The 16817-nt window shown below is 38.9% G+C and overlaps 1 protein-coding gene across 1 annotated transcript in view; it reads left to right on the top strand.

Annotated features, from left to right (window-relative positions):
- Window positions 1-16817, top strand: part of drd4-rs (dopamine receptor D4 related sequence) — a 40558-nt gene that overhangs the window by 19090 nt on the left and 4651 nt on the right. Inside the window, exons 2-5 of the mRNA XM_030150947.1 lie at window positions 4282-4420; window positions 4515-4795; window positions 6288-6400; window positions 6876-7552. Of these exons, the coding sequence (XP_030006807.1) occupies window positions 4556-4795; window positions 6288-6400; window positions 6876-7552 (1030 nt within the window). The 5' untranslated portion in view covers window positions 4282-4420; window positions 4515-4555. The remainder of the gene's footprint in view (window positions 1-4281; window positions 4421-4514; window positions 4796-6287; window positions 6401-6875; window positions 7553-16817) is intronic.

Raw genomic sequence — 16817 nt, 5'->3', positions numbered from 1 at the left:
TTTTTTCTCAAAATCAACAGTTTCTCAGCTTCCCCTCCCCCGAGGTTAAGAGTCTCAGTGTCATCCTCAAGAGATCACCATCTTTCAAATCCTATATTAATAACATCACCCTCTGCTACCATATATCCTCTCCATCTCTCTTCAAGACCAGACTCAGGACCCACCTGTTCAAGACTGCTTACCCACCATAATAACTCAATACAATTTACTCTGTACTAAATTTCTTGCACTTCTTTTTCCTTGGTATTTTGCATATGCGTTTTTATTTTTGATGTACAGTGTCCTTGAATTTCTTGGAAGTCACTAACAAATCATTATTATTATTATTATTATTATTATTATTATTATTATTATTAGAAAGTCTTGAAATCATCTAAAACTTGTCTGGTTTTCAAGTTTACAAGGTTTATTCAAATTCGGTCTTTTAGGGGTGTATGCTGCATGCTTTAGACAGAGCCCTATAAAGAGAGTTAAGACATGCTTTGACGTCTCCACTCCAGTGATCATGTGGTGCATGTAAGCCTGAATAGTTCCAAACAAACTAAGCGCTCGCTCCCATGTTATTTATTGGGAGACACAGCAATGAGCATGGTAAATCTGAAAATAAACCACACACAACCGTTGTGTCACTTCCGTATGTACCGTTGTGTCTGTTATGCTTTTGAGTAGTTCGGTTGACCACTGAAAGGACTGACTTTATCATTTTGAAAACTTAAATTTCTGGGGAAAAGGTTGGTGTTAGCTTGGATAGGCTATTTACATGAGAGGTGCTGACTTTACAAGTTCATTCATTCTACAATTGTACTGTACTGGTAAGGAGATGGACAATTTACCATTTCAGTTTTACTATTATAGGACTGAGGTACAAGCAGAAAACAGTGGTTAGCTGTGAACTCTGTGTGCCTGCTAAGCTCTGCTCTGATAACACACACAGTAAGGCATTAACCAGCGGATAGTAGAGCAGCTAACTTAGCATGTTAGCATTAGCACAGACACTAAACTCATTAAAAACTCAACATTAGCAAACTCAAACTCAACAGAATCCTTACAGGATGAGTTGGATCTTACAAACGCCAAGTGACAGAAGTTTCGCTTCCTTTAACTCATGAATAATAACTTTAATGAACTTTTACTGGCAGAGCTCAGCTCTACAGCAACTCTCCTCCTAATTAGTTCATTACTAGTGATGGGACTTTTGGCTCTTTGAAGGGAGCCGTTCAATCAGGAGTCGTTCACTGAAAAGAGCCGTTCAAAACACTGGCTCTTTTATGTTTTTTGCATTATTTTGAAACACCAATGCTTTAATGACTAAATAGGCTACATGTGATGATTGACATTATATTTTAAAGGTGTTTAATTGGCGCGGCAGTAAATATTATCTTACCGTAAAAAAAGAATAGTTAGTTAAAATGTGTGGGCTAAATACATGACATGAGAGGTGACATTAGGCAAATGCTGGAATTTGACCAAAAACATCATGGTACATTATGTGGACTAGTCTGTAGCCTAAAAATGAAGAGGAAAGTAAAAAATTTTCTTATGAAATAACCTTTTAGTCTCCTCAAAACAAGAACAATAAATGTGCGTAAACATATGGAAAAAATTGCACAAAACACAACAGTGATTAATCCCTGCAGTTACTTAAATACCTGAACTGTAGTGCAATTCTCAGAACAAGAACAATAAATGTGAGTAAACAAACAGAAAAAAATTGCACAAAACACAACAGTGATTAATCACAACAATTACAGTACTTACATACCAAAAAAAACTGTAGTGCAAATAAAATACTTCAAGTAACATTACAAAATACCTGATATCGCTAATGTAAATATCAAAATGATACCACATCAGGAGTTCTCTCACTTCTACTCTGTATATAAAGCCAATACCTCCCCAGTGACACTAAACTGACAGGCAATGGGACACTCCCTCCTTAAAAAAAAAATTTTAAAAAAAAATGAATGGCTCTTTACAAAGACTCGGTTCCCATTGTTCATTTCAAAGAGCCGTTCAAAAGATTGTGAACGTCACATCACTTCTCATTACCTCAGCTGACAAACAGCCAAACACCACCAGGTTCAGCAAAACGACTAAAATGAAACCCACCGATAATAACATTTTACTAGCGTTACCTTATCATAAAAACTCCATAATTTGTGGTTATAGTGGTTAAATCTCAACAGCTGTCCAAGTCAGCTAGTGAACGATAGGGCTACAGCTGACAATCAAACGTAACAGGTGTTTAAGATATAAATTTGTTCAAACCCTAACCCTAACCAAAGACAATTGAATTTACAACATGAACATGTCTGCTAATACAGGAAATACACTTGATAATTTGAAAGATGACGATATCTTCTTAACTTACCGCTGGAGTTGCTAGATCAGCTGCAATAGGAATTAGGCAAATGTGTTCCGACAGCGTTACAATCAATGTTTGGAACTACTGGCCCCTCCGTGAAGGGAAGGTGCATATTTCTTTGGCAACAGGAGTCTTTGGAAGTGTCACTACTCTGATCTACATCGAGGACTCTGGTTTTAAATAGTTCCCTCTTCCATCACACCTGGAAGCCATTACATCGTTATCAGGCTTCTGCAGAGCTTGAAGATGAGCTGATCGTTAATTGAACCAGGTGTGCTGGAAGAGGGGAATATCTAAAACATGCAGGATACCGGGCCTCAAGGACCAGATCTGAATACCCCTGGTTTACAACATTAATTGATACTGTTATGTTCAGCATTAAGTCATTTCAGCTACTGATAAATGTTAACAGTTAGCACATGATGAAAACAGTCATTTCAAGTCTGTAACGTGTACATACACTTTAGTCACTGTTGGCTGGCCTATTTAGCCATCTAGCATTCTATATAATGCAATACTAAATTAATGCAACAATGACTAATGTCGCCAAGTCACACAAATAGGCCAGATATTGTAACTGAATAGAGGTAAACGCCATGACAGAATCCTCTCCTATTATTATATAATATTCAGTGGTTTAGGCTGTCCTGAAGCACAGCTGGAGGAAAGCAGTCTGTTCGGTAAATACGTGTTTTAATCAAAGTGATGCCAAGCTCCCATATGAGGAGTTAAATGTTGCTGTTTGGGAATAAAATTCTCAAAGGCTGAAAATAAAGCAGGTCATCAGGCAGAAAGCAGTTCAAAAAGAGGTGGTGTTTTACTAACAAAGGAAAAACAGCCCCCAGGGATTCAAACAGAAGCTTAGAAGATAATAAATAAAAAATAAAAAATAAAAAAAACATCAAACACAGCCTCATGGCAACCTCCCTCCTATCTCTGTTTTCAATCACCAACCTTTATGCGCTCTGTCTCTCACAACCATGGACTCTACCACCTGAACAGGTAAGGGGACAGGTCAGCAAAAATTAACTGGTGACATAAATCCACAACCAAACAAATAATGATCCGATCTCAGCTGATATATACTAAACATATGGTCACACTGGAGCATTTTCTAACATCCATATTCTAACTGAATGTCCAAGACATCATAAGTCTCTGTCCTGTTTTCCCTACTGTCTCTGTGTTCTAGCTACTCACTGCTGAGGACCTAATCATGCAAACCTGAACTCACTTTCTCTTACGAGCAACTGACCTCAAGACACAAGAATAAGAATAAACCTTAAACTGATCAATAATGAAAACATACTATCATACAAACTATGTTTTAGTGAAGTACATTAAACCGAAATCAACATAAAATCTATCACTCAAAGTGGCCATGCCCCAATTTTCTGTAACTTTAAAATAATATAATATAATATAATATAATATAATATAATATAATATAATATAAAGCAGTTACTTACATAAAAATTAACTCCTCATACAGTTGTCTTGAAAGGAAAAATTATCTATAGAAACCAAATTGTTTTTTCTGTAAATGTTTATTTTTCTCTGCAAAAGTTCAGCATTTAAACACTGGGGGGACTGACTTAACCCAGGAGTCAATTTCAAATGGATAATTAGGGAATGAGCAATTTTCCTGTAAAAATGAACAAATGGATGCCAATTTTATGTCCAAAATCAAGTTATAATACTACATGCATTGTTGATGACAACACCAGTGTACAGGATCAGAGCAGCTAAACCTCTATCACATTCATCTAAAAGCAGTTCTCAGAAAATTCCGCGTTTTATCTTCAGGTTTTCTCCAACATAAGGAAAAAGATGAAAAATATTTTTGAATGCACTCTTATGGCTTGGTTTTAATGTGATTTGTTGTTGTTTTTTTTTATTATTTCCTGTTCATCCAGACATCTCAAGATTTAAAGCAAACAGAGTCATGATGAGTGAAGAAAAAAACCTGAAAAAGACAAAGACAGCCTACGACCAAGCTCCTGAGTCTGATGAATCTGCTGGACTGAGACAACACCTGGGACAGGTAACGGCAAGGTGAGAACAGTAAATCAGTAAAGATAACAACAGGTGTGTAGTATTTAACAGACAACAGGAAACATATTTGAATGAACATGTTTGTTGTGTTCAGATGTTGAGTGCAGCCCAGCAGCTGTGTTCAGGGTCTCCATCATGGACAATATGACACCTGGCAGCCCTCCAGGTGAGATAGACCTGAAGGACTACAACTACCTAGCCCTCGTTCTCGGTGTCCCGCTCATCCTGGTCATTATCCTGGGGAACGTCCTGGTGTGTCTGAGCGTGCTCACTGAGCGGTCCCTCAAGACAGCCACAAACTACTTCATCATCAGCCTGGCTGTGGCCGACCTGCTGCTGGCTGTGTTGGTTCTGCCGCTCTACGTCTACTCTGAGGTCAGTTTACGTCTAAACCAAGGTAGTGTTGGACTCAAGACCATTTATCACAAGACAAACTACAACTTAGGAACAACAGCTCACAGTTACATCCTTTATTATTAAATCACATAGCTGGCAAGGAACTGAAATGAAGGCAGTAAAACATGTTAACTTTCACTAGGATGTCACTTAATAGTAGCTACATTTAGGTTCAACGTGGCCTTAGATTGAGGTTAATGCTGAAAAAAGTTACCTAAACAAACATTATTGTTAAAGTGCAGGATGAGCATGACATCTTTTCATTTCATATATAATATGTTCTGAGAAATGAATTACCATGTCTATTTTCCTGCAGCATTTGTAAACCATTGTAGTGTATTGTTATGTATTTAACCCGTAAATCCCTATAACTATTTTTGTGGCAGCTAAAAAATGAATTTTCTCTACAATTAACCTTTCCTCAATAATTTCACATAATTTATTATAATAAAATCCTTTGTATTTTGTATTTTCAATGAAAATCAGGTATTTTCCTATATTTGATTTATTGATCAGGTAGAGGTTTTTTTGTTTGTTATTTTGTTTTTAGCTAAATATATCATCAACTGAACATAAAAACAAACATATGCAACCACTGTCATTTGTCAGACTACATGAGTTTTACTGGGTATTCACTGTTGAGGAAGGTGACAGTGTTTCCATGTTCACTACAGAGCCTTGTCTAAATGGACGGAATGTCCAAATGGGTCACGTCTGATGACAATGAAAGGCTTTACCTAAATTATTTACATGTATTATCTGGATTAGTGGTTTGAAAGTTATGAAACATTTTACATCAGTAGATGCTTTTCATCGCCAGTGGCTGTTTAGATCTTTTAGAGTTAATTCAAAAAAGAGCCATGCATTCAATGATGCATTAGCAGCATCAACCTGTCTAGCAAGGCTGAAAATCCAGCCAATAGGAAATAGCTGCAGGAATTGCCTTTACTCAAAATGGGGACTGATTAAGCTAAATAGAGATGTGTGGACACACTGAAAAGCAAATATCAAGACTTAATACACTACCATACATAACCTTATAGACTAACCTGCATGTCAGTACTGCCTCTCGTTTCATTGTGTGGTAATAGAGATCACTACTTGTCAACACTTTGAGCGACTGAAAAGGTTCAAATGAAATTCCTAAATGGCTCATAATCTACCACACAGCATGAAGGATACACCAAAGCTAATTAGAGCGCTGCTGTACCATACAGCAGCTGGGCTTTGACTGAAACTAGTTAGAACAGATTATAACTTTGCACCAAAGTATGTGTTGTGTACAAAATGTGTAGTGGTTATGGTGATGGTGTCTTTGAAAACATATTTCTGACTTACACAAATGCACCGCAATGTGTAAACCAAAGAGGACCCACACACACAAATCTGTTCACATGAAAAATCTACAATTTTTGGTCTCTATAAACTTAAGTGAGCCTGGACAGAATATGCTTGTTGTGTCTTTGTGTAGTTTCTGGGAGGCATCTGGACATTGAACACCTACATCTGTGACGCACTGATGACAATGGATGTGATGCTGTGCACCGCCTCCATCCTGAACCTGTGTGCGATCAGTGTGGACAGGTGGGTGCACCTGTTCAACACATTGTCTATATCTGCAAACAGATTTCAATTGGATTAAAAATTACTGTTTGAGTTTTTCGCTGTGAATACTTTACATGTAGTATGAAAAGAAAATGACACATCACAAATCCTTATCAAGGTTCTCTCATTACAGTGTGATGACCTCCATCATTCAGGACATAAGAGCCTTAATTGGTAGCAGAGCTCATTAAAATCTTGAAATTAAACTACTTCAGCTTGGACCTTTATGTGTCCCAGGACTGATCAATTTCATTAAGTTCCACAAAGAATCCTAATTACCTCATGATTAACTAGGGAGAAGGGTTCGTGACTGAAGGAGACACCTGTCCATCATCTGTAAATGTTAAGTTAAAACTGTTTTTATTGTTATTACTGTTCTCAAAAACTAAGACTGATCCTCACAGCCTGACTATTAGACTGCTGTCATTTTCACACCTGCTCCTCATAATTTCAGGTACATTGCTGTGGTCGTTCCCCTCAAGTACAACAGGAACCAGTTCAGTGTTCGGCAGTTGGCGCTCATTGCTGCCACCTGGGTTTTGTCTTTCGGTGTGGCAAGTCCTGTTATCTTCGGACTGAACCAGGTGCCAGATCGTGACCCCACCGTGTGCAAGCTGGAAGATGACCATTTTGTGGTGTACTCATCCATCTGCTCCTTCTTTGTGCCTTGCCCCGTCATGCTCTTCTTGTATTACTGGATGTTTCGTGGCCTGCGGCGTTGGAGCGGCCGTACCCGTTCACAGGGTGCATGTGACGGCCGACGGGCCCTCTCCTTACGCTTCAGCTCTGCCTTCCGCCGGGCCAAGGCCACAACAACGGGAAGTCAGGAAAAAGTGGTCTACACCACACCCTCTGGGCTGAGCCCCACCTCTCCTTCCACCATTTCCATGTTAACACCCTCAGCGACCCCAGTGACAGAGGAGCAGCAGGATGGGGCGGTGGCCATGACAGAAAGTGACCCAGTGACAACACACATGGACAGTATGTCAGATGGAGACCTAACAGAGAGGAGGGATGGAGGAAGTAGGCGGGGAAAGATGAATGCTGCAAAGAGAGGGCGAAGAAACAGCAAAAGCAGCAGAGTGAGTGGCAGAGAGCGCAAAGCCATGAAGGTCCTGCCAATCGTTGTAGGTGAGTAACAAGACCAGATCTTGTTGAGTCTAAATGTCAAGATCTAAACTGTTCAACTATCATGCTCACTCTGAGGAAAAGTACCTAGCCTCCCTGGGTCAAGGTTGGAAGGCTAGGGATATACCAAGGTAAGGGGATAACACCAGATGAGGACAGATAAGAGATAGTACATAGGTGGAGGGTTGAACTATGTAAAATGGTACGATCATTGCATATCTGAAATGCCACATGTACTTGAACATGTAATCTATATATCTATGTATCTATATATCCAAGCAGTAAAATAAAAACTGAGTGATGGCTGAGATGGCGAAACCTAGAGGATATGGGTGGAGCCGCCCAGCTGTTATTCTTTTTGAGCCTTGGAACAAACACCTGGACACTGATAAAAACTTCTATTAGAACTTAACAGTGGAAAACACTTAAAAGTGACAAAATAAGGGGAAGGGCTTGGGGCCAAGATACCACCAAGCTCAACTGGTATAAAAGCTGGACACGTTAGCCCCGGGGTTTCTCTCAACATGTTTCATTTGTGTTCTATGAATAAACACCTGTTTGGCTCTGAAGACTGGCTGCCTCAACTCTTCCTTGACTCCACGTGTGAGTTCATAGCATTTTGTAGGACTTAGTTCAAATTGACTCCAAGTTTACATAGAACCTAGATAATTATTAAGGTCAAAGTTTTGACGGGAAGATCCACGTCAATCTGAGGTGGACCAGTTTTACCCAAGCAACAACAAGCTAAGGTCAAACACCACTGACAGGCACCTGCCGTTGTACTGGCTACAAAAACACCTGGCTTTATTTGGATTCTATTCAAAATATACCAATTTCTTATTTGACAATAATTATTTTTTTATGTTCCATTTTGTCTTATTTTTATTTTCCCAAAAGTGTAGGCTACTGGTGGTCTTCTTGTAAAATGTCTGCACTTACAGTGACTGGTGTGAATTGAGAGCTTGCCTGCTGAGATAGATTTTCAGAGCTTCTGTCTTTTGGATCTCCAGGGGCCTCATGTACAAAGACTTGCGTGGATTTCATACTGAAACCTGCCGTACGCCCAAATCCAGAAAAGTCCGAACGCACAAAAAAATCCAGATGTATAAAACTGTGCGTACGCCCGAATCCAAGTACACTTCCTTTATACATCCCAATCAGCTGGAATTGAGCGCATATGTTGGAGTACGTGACTCCTCCCTCTCCACGCCTACATTTAAATATGCAAATCAGTATAAACAGGGTCTGCAGGTGGGATTCCCTCTGGGATTCCCCTGTCTGCAGGATCAGATGATGACGTCATGGTGGACGCGAAGCAGAATCCAAAACAGGCGGAAGGAGAAAAGAGACGAACTGAGACTGTTTGAGGAAAGAGTCGCCGATATTGTGACACTTTTCTTACAGGGCTGATGCGGATCACCCCCAAGGTAAATATAGATTTAGTATTAGTGTAAGTCACACATTAGTTCATTCTACGGGTCATACAACAGTCTGATCACAGCCAAACTAGATAAAGGTTCATGCGTGATCATGCCAGGATATCAAAGAGGAAATCAATGACTTTGACTCATTTTTAATCACTCAAATTATTATTTTCCAACAATCAGACAGCAGACGGTCAGACCCAGTATCATCCTCCTGTCACAGAGGCTCCTGTTGACTCCCCAGTGTTAGCTGGTCCTCCGGTCCGCCACAGCCCACTGCTGATGCCCATCAGACCGGCATGGGTCTGTGCTGACCCGAGTCACATTAGGACATCGTGAGGACAATCGGCGGAATCAATGAGCGACTGGACCGACTAATAAATGTTCTCACAGACATGAACACTATATTTATCAACCAATAAATTTTATGTCCTTGTCTCTTTGCTGTTGCTGAATGTCCATCCGGACAGGATTGGCATTGATGGATACAGGGTCTAATTGGTTCTGGTTCTGGTTCTGTTGGTGGATGTGCTGCTCTGACAGTAGGATGCCGTGCCGGTGTGTTCATTGTTCTTCTGTGTATCTCCGATGTGTCCATCAATCAGAGGAATGACCTTTTCCACATTATTAACAGTTTCTCAGTGTCACCTCTAAGTGTCGCCAATGGTTCCAAAGCACTAGAAACGTGCGTACGCCAGCTATGGACTTGGCGTGGAGGACCGCACATTTCCACGGTCATTTCAGTCTTTATACATCTGAACGTGAGCGTGGAAAAAGGCGTACGCCAGGTTTTTGTGCGTACGCACGCTTTGTACATGAGGCCCCAGGAGTTTTCCTGGTAGACTGCTGTTGTTGTGGTTCAGTGTATAAGATTTAATTCCACAATATAAACAGCCTGGCCAAAAAAAAACCCCAAAAACCCACACTCTAATATTTTGTTGGACCTGTGGCTTTAATTACGGTACACATTTACCAGGACATTATTTCAATTACCTGACATAATGTCACAGTATTTATTTCCATCATTTTATGGACACATAACGTTGATGAACCTAGACCTGGCCAACTGAAGCAACCCCAGATCATAAAACTGTCCCAAAAGGCTTGCATGTGGGCACAAGGCATGATGGGTAATCATTTCATCAGCCTCTCAATCTGGACTCATCAGACCACATGATCTTTTTCCACTGAAACACAGTCCAATCGTTATGCTCTCTGTCAAACTGATGGACGTTAAATTAAAGAGAAGCTACTCACTGCATCAGATAGAGTTAAAAAACTTGTTGCTGCTGATGCATTTCAATTATTGTACTAATTATCCAACAGAAGGCTCATGAATATATGTAATATTCACAATTTTGTTTACATCAGTGTATTGTCATGTGGAAAATCATTACCTTAGAATGAACCATTTATTTCCACAGAGGAAGCAAGTGACCTCTACAGAAGCCACACCTTCAGTAGAACACATTCTTTTATTCAGTCTAATAGCAGAAAGTATCCATCATGTGTCCACAGGGAGCTCATTTCACACTGGCACTGTTTATTTTGCTTTCACATCCCATGAAGTAGTGTTTACAATACTTAGTGCCCTTGTTGCGGAAAAAAATTCTCAGCACAGAGTGTTTATTTATTTGTTTATTTATTTATTAGTTGAAAAGAGTTTGAAACAATGCTGTGCTTTTCAATGTCACTTCTCTCTCATCAACCGGTCAAAGTCAAGAAGGGGTGTGGTTTACAATGTCACAACTGTCAATAATGATGGAGGAGACAACCTGGTGATTTATGATCTAACACTGAAAGATTAATATGAAAAAACAAAATGCTCTCATCAAATATGTTTTGGGAACTCTACTTCCTTAATGTCTCATGACACCTTGAACCAATACACATCTGTAATTCAATCACATGACCTACTCCATGTTATTAGAATCTAGGTGAGTACAGGGTTCCTACAGTTTTCTACAAATTAGATTTAAGACTTTATGAGACCTTTTCATGACTACGTAGAGCAGAATTTAATAACCATTTCGTGGCATACTGGCAAAATTTCATGACTCCTAAAATGTAGGAAAATGTATTTATTTACATCTGCAGAAACTGAACATTACATACATACTGTACACAAAACTAAATGTTCTGGGATCATTTCTCACCAGGGCCTGCAAAGTTAGTGATAACTGGTTCCTAATTTCATTATAAATTTTCAGTTGGAATGGCTGGAACTGAGTAGAATAACGTTGCTGTCTTACCAGCTTAGACATTTCCTAGACACATTTAAACACATTACAGCAAACAAGTTTATGAAAACATAACTTAAGACCTACCATATTAAACTGAATACCTTTTAAAGACTTTTTTAAGGTATTAAATGTAGATTTGTATATTCAAGACTTTTGATTTTTTAAGACCCTGCGGGAACCCTGTGAGTATCTCTATCAATATATAACTTAAAAGTACCTCATCTGTTGCTGGTGGTTCTATGATCACTGACTGCCCATTTATGTTGATAGTTAGTGAGGTGTACAGACTGACACCAAATCTCCAAAATCCTCACAGCAAATTTTAGAGACTCCATCTTCATAAATTGACAGATTTGCACTTTAAAAAACTGCATTTTCACCTGAAAAGATTTTGTAAAATTACTTTTGTGAGTCATTAAAAGTGGAAATAACTTACAGTACCAGTCATGACTGATGAAATAATTGTTTTTTGTAACTACTGCAACAATAAGTGCCTTCTTTCACTGGGGTCCACTCCTTTCTGGTGGGAGGGGGTCCCAGTTGGCCCTCTCCCACTGGTTGGGATGAGGCGCTGCGTCGCTGGTGCCTGGTTGCCGGGGTCGGCGGCTGCCTCCTGGTGTGGATGGCTCCCTGAGACAGCGCCTCCCCTTTTACTTTTACTTTTTCGCTCTGGTCTACCCGTGCTCAGTCAGTCTTTTTAAGTATGTGTGAGCTTGTGGGTTTGCACGTGTGTGTGTGTGTGTGTGTGTGTGTGTGTGTGCGGGTGGGTGGGGGGTGGTACTGATTTTTAAACTGATATGTAAAGCACTTTGTGCTACAGTCTCTATGTATGAAAAGTGCTATATAAATAAAGATTATTATTATTATTATTATTATTCAGCATCAGAAAATCAGGTTGTGGATGTTTCCAGTACTGAAAAAGCTGCCTGTGGACCCAGGCCTTTCATGTATAGTATCTCATTTACTATATTTAGTGCACAGTTATTATCCCCTTAACCAAATAGCATAGAATGGAGAAGCCAAACACTGGTGACAAATATCCTATCATGTTTCTTGGGGAGGGTGAGGTGGGGGCAGTTATTCAGTGCAGTGCAATCTTCATGTTTGCATTAATTTGGTTTTGCATTATATGGTCTGGCCATTGCCACTGAGTAATGCATTTTAAAAATTACATAAAGTTGGCATTACTGTGATCAAACATAACTATACATGCAGACAATCAGCAAGTAGCTGAAATTGCTTTGTGGAGTTTAACACATTTCCTGATCACTATTGTGGTCAGTGTTTTGGGTAAGTCACTGACTGCATCAGCTTGATGAGTTTCAACCTTCATTATCTGACATCTCCACCCTTTGGTCTAATTATGGTCACTTTTGGCTTCATAAAGCCAAGATGGTGAGGGACAAGATATAAACTTCAAGGCTTCAAATGAGTAATCCATTTCACACAGCATATGCTTTAAACATCAGATATCATTTGTCTTTTTCTGTTGGTTCCTAAGGTTTGAACCTGCTGAGAAACCAATTATGTTTTTCTCAGTTTAAAAAAATGTATAGACCAGATGTCTGGGAAATGGTTTGTTAATGAAAAAAAAAAATTACATGTGGAAAAAAGTAGTAAATAGAGTTGAGGAGGTGACTTAATACTGCAGACTATGCTGTTAGCCATCCCACTCCTACAAACTGCTAACAATCATTTTTATTAATGTTAAATGAGACATTTTGTGTCTCAGCGAGAGGTTTTTTTTCTGTTTTACACTAACTCGGTAAAGCTGTGATCTCCACTGTAAAAATAGAAACAATCTCCGTGGAAACAACCATTACTCTCTCAGCAGCTTCACACCAGGTCCACATTTACCCTCAAACATCACATTCAGAAAACTTTGTGAAAACTGAGATCAGTGCTGGGCTGTAAATTTAGTAAAGTCAGAATAAAATCTTAAATCATTCTTAAATGAGGTCTGTATGATATGTACTCTATGCAGGTCAACATGTTAAACACAGACGAGTTTAAGACAAAAAAATTATTCATACCACACATTTGAATTTATCCACAACTGGAGCCAGTAGATGCCCATTTTTTGTTACTTAATATGGAAACCTGCATAAATGATTTTAATTAACTCCTGATTTACATTTGTAAATTATGAATAAAATTGACTTGAGAAAAGATGACTTAGACATGCTTTTTAGGTCCCCATATGTTGTGCTACATATCACCTGCAGCGACAGAACACAAAATAAAAAAAACACCCTCACTGCGAATTTTGCAATAACAGTCCAAACAATCCATTGTCCACTGACTCTTTATTGTGTGAAGATCCATTCCTGTCAATTTATTCTGCTAGTAAAAAGATGGAAAATGCCTAAGAGCTAATGTATGTTGGAATGCATTTCTAATCTAAAATACTCAGTTAAGGAAAAAATATAATTATTTTGTTTTTCTTATTAAGCGGTTGACCTGAAAAATGCATACAGACTGTTATTTGAAAGGCATCAGCACGAATAATAGAAAAATTTTGGGATCCTAACAACCAATGTACAAAGTTTAAAATGTCGGCTATATAAAGTGGACAAAGCCACTGTGAATTGATCGGTTTTGGGTCTGCCATGGAAGCCTGGAGCTGGTGTTTTCATTGGAAATCCAGCCTTGTGGAGCCAGAAGTGACCATTTCAGGGCAAAAGGGTGAAAAGGAGTTGGTGAGCTAATGTTAAATGCTAGCTTATTGATTAAGAATTTTTATTTGTCTGTGCACACTGCCTGACCCAAAAAAAAGTCACACATCCAATATTTGACTGCACCATCTTTGGTTTTGATTACAGGACACGTTCACTGTGACATCTTTTTTGCCACATAATGCTTATATAGTGTCAGAATACAGTTCATGATATTTTTTCCATCCATAGTTGCATGAATGTTTTATTTTTGATGATGGAGAATCAGACCACTGCATCAAGTCTTCATCACATCCCAAATTAGAGTCTGGACTTTATGGTAGATAATCCATGTGTGAAAACGATGTCATTCACCCTGAACCATTCTGTCACACGCCTGATGATCGTGATCAGTCCTGGCATTGTCCAGTCTTTTTGACATTAAAGAAATGAGAGGCCACTCGCTGTAATTATAGTTAAATAAACAGCCTGGACAAAAAACAGTAACTGCCTGGATTTAACAAAGCAAATAGTTCAGATCCTTCCAGTGTTACGTACTGCAGTAGTTAATAATGTTTCAGCTGTAGCAAGTTATTTAACTTTAACTAATGCAGCCTTTCATGTCTTTAATGTCAAACAGATTGGACAATGCCACGATTGATCAGACTCATCAGGCTTGTGACAGAATGGTTCAGGGAGAATGAGACATCATTTTCACACATGGATTAGCCACCATGTGATGAAGATTTGATGCAGCGGTCTGATTCTCCATCATCAATAATCAAAAATTAATGAAAGTATGGATGGAAAAAAAATATTATGAACCTTATAATGACACTACATAAGCATTATGTGACACAAAAGATGTCACAGTGCATGTCTCTTATAATCGAAACAAAAGGTGGTGCAGTCAAATACTACATTTGCTACTTTTTCTTTGACCAGGCAGTGTACAGGGGTTGGACAAAATAATGGAAACACCTTCACCTCAAGATGATAATGCCCCAATCCATACAGCTAGAATTGTTAAAGTATGGCATGAGGAACATTCTAATGAAGTTGAGCATCTCGTATGGCCGGCACAGTCCCCAGACCTCAACATTATTGAGCATTTATGGTCAGTTTTAGAGATTCAAGTAAGACGTCGATTTCCACCACCATCGTCTCTAAAAGAGTTGGAGGGTATTCTAACTGAAGAATGGCTTAAAATTCCTTTGGAAACAATTCACAAGTTGTATGAATCAATACCTCGGAGAATTGAGGCTGTAATTGCCGCAAAAGGCAGACCTACACCATATTAAATTATATTTTGTTGATTTTTTAAGGTGTTTCCATTATTTTGTCCAACCCCTGTATATTATACTGTATATTATACAGACTGAAATTAAACCTCTGCATTTAACTCATCACTAGCTGAACATGCAGGAGCAAACCACACCACACATGGGAAGCAAAAAAACAAACAAACTATATTCCAGTTAATGCCTGGAGGAGAATAATATTTTGCTTTGTTTGAGGTACGCCATCATTTATGTTTGCCAGTTTAAAAGGTCATTTTATAAGTTGCATTTTGTTGTGACACTGTTGAAGCATCAGACTGTGAAAATATGTTGACTTCAGCTTCAATATGACCAGACTTGTAGTGATTTTCACCTCTCAATACTTTTTTATCTCATTCTTAAAGCTTGAAGTGAAAAATGTCAAGGTCGTAGCTGTTTTGGTGTCATGTATATGAGATGAGCGATGCAGTCCACTGAGCTTTTCCACATAAAAAACGATGTTACCTCACTATCTTTACCACAAGAAGTTCAATAGAGGGGAACCAGGTCTTTTTGATGCCAGTATCTTGTGGCCATAAGTGGTATTACAGTAAACAATACTTAACTCACTGGTTTCCTTTTCAAGCTGCAGTTGTGCTCTTGGTGGTAATGTTTGTGAAGTTGAATTAGGTTGCTAGATTTCTGTCAGTTAATATGAAACATTGTAACTGTAGGTTGATTAAGATGGAGAAATCAGCAAAGTCAGGTTGTTTTCAAATGTGTTACCTAACTGTAGTTATTTTTTAACACATGGATAACTTTAGCTTTCTAACAGCTGTGGTGTAGTAAACCCTGAAGGTCCAATAAGGGGGGTTAACATGACAAATTCATGGGGCCCAGCATTTATGGGGGGCCCATAGAGCAGAGGAGGGGGTCCAGAGGATACAGGCTAGAAGTTGTGAAAATTTTGTGTAAAATCCGCTGTATAAGAGAGGCCCCGCTCTGACAGATTGACAAGATACTGAATTTTATGAAAGGACCCACAACGTTTAGCTTTCATGGGGCCCACAATTGGTAGCGGCACCCCTGAGTAAACCTGAAGATTCATGGACAAGATCTGTTGTTCAGTTAACAATATCCTTTATCTCATACCATCTATGAGAGAAGCAAAGATGGCAGATGAAACTGTAAAAAACTAAAGTATCTTCAGTGATATTTCATTATTCACTCAGAACTCAGAGGCATGTTCTAATTTTACATCTAATGAAATGCTTCCCCAAATGTTCATCCCAGCAGTGGACCAATGACTTGGTTAGATTTTAGGGTCCACGGGTAGAGTTGACCAATCAGTGAAGACTGAAGGTGGCTTTCTGTTTTTACAGGAAAAGTACAAACTCAAAAGCAAACTGTACTCAAATAGCTGTTTCATAGGGACCTTAAAGTGATACTAAACAATACAGTATGTTTTTGAGCTATAAACTGAATCATATTGCTTAATTCATTTTATTGGTGAATATGATGCTGACATTTCCATCTCTAATGCTGATGTAGAGTCCACCAGTCGGGACTCTACGAGCCATTTAGAATTTGTATGAAAATTCTCTGTTCAGGAGCATGTGTTCTAAATAGTGATTGGAGTTTCAGCTCTTCTCAGTGATCCAGTACATTGGGCTCAATTCACCTAGAAG

This window comes from Sphaeramia orbicularis, chromosome 12 (assembly GCF_902148855.1).
Source record: "Sphaeramia orbicularis chromosome 12, fSphaOr1.1, whole genome shotgun sequence".
Lineage (NCBI taxonomy): Eukaryota > Metazoa > Chordata > Actinopteri > Kurtiformes > Apogonidae > Sphaeramia > Sphaeramia orbicularis.
Note: the sequence above shows the minus strand (reverse complement) of the source record. Positions and strands in the feature narration are given on the sequence as shown.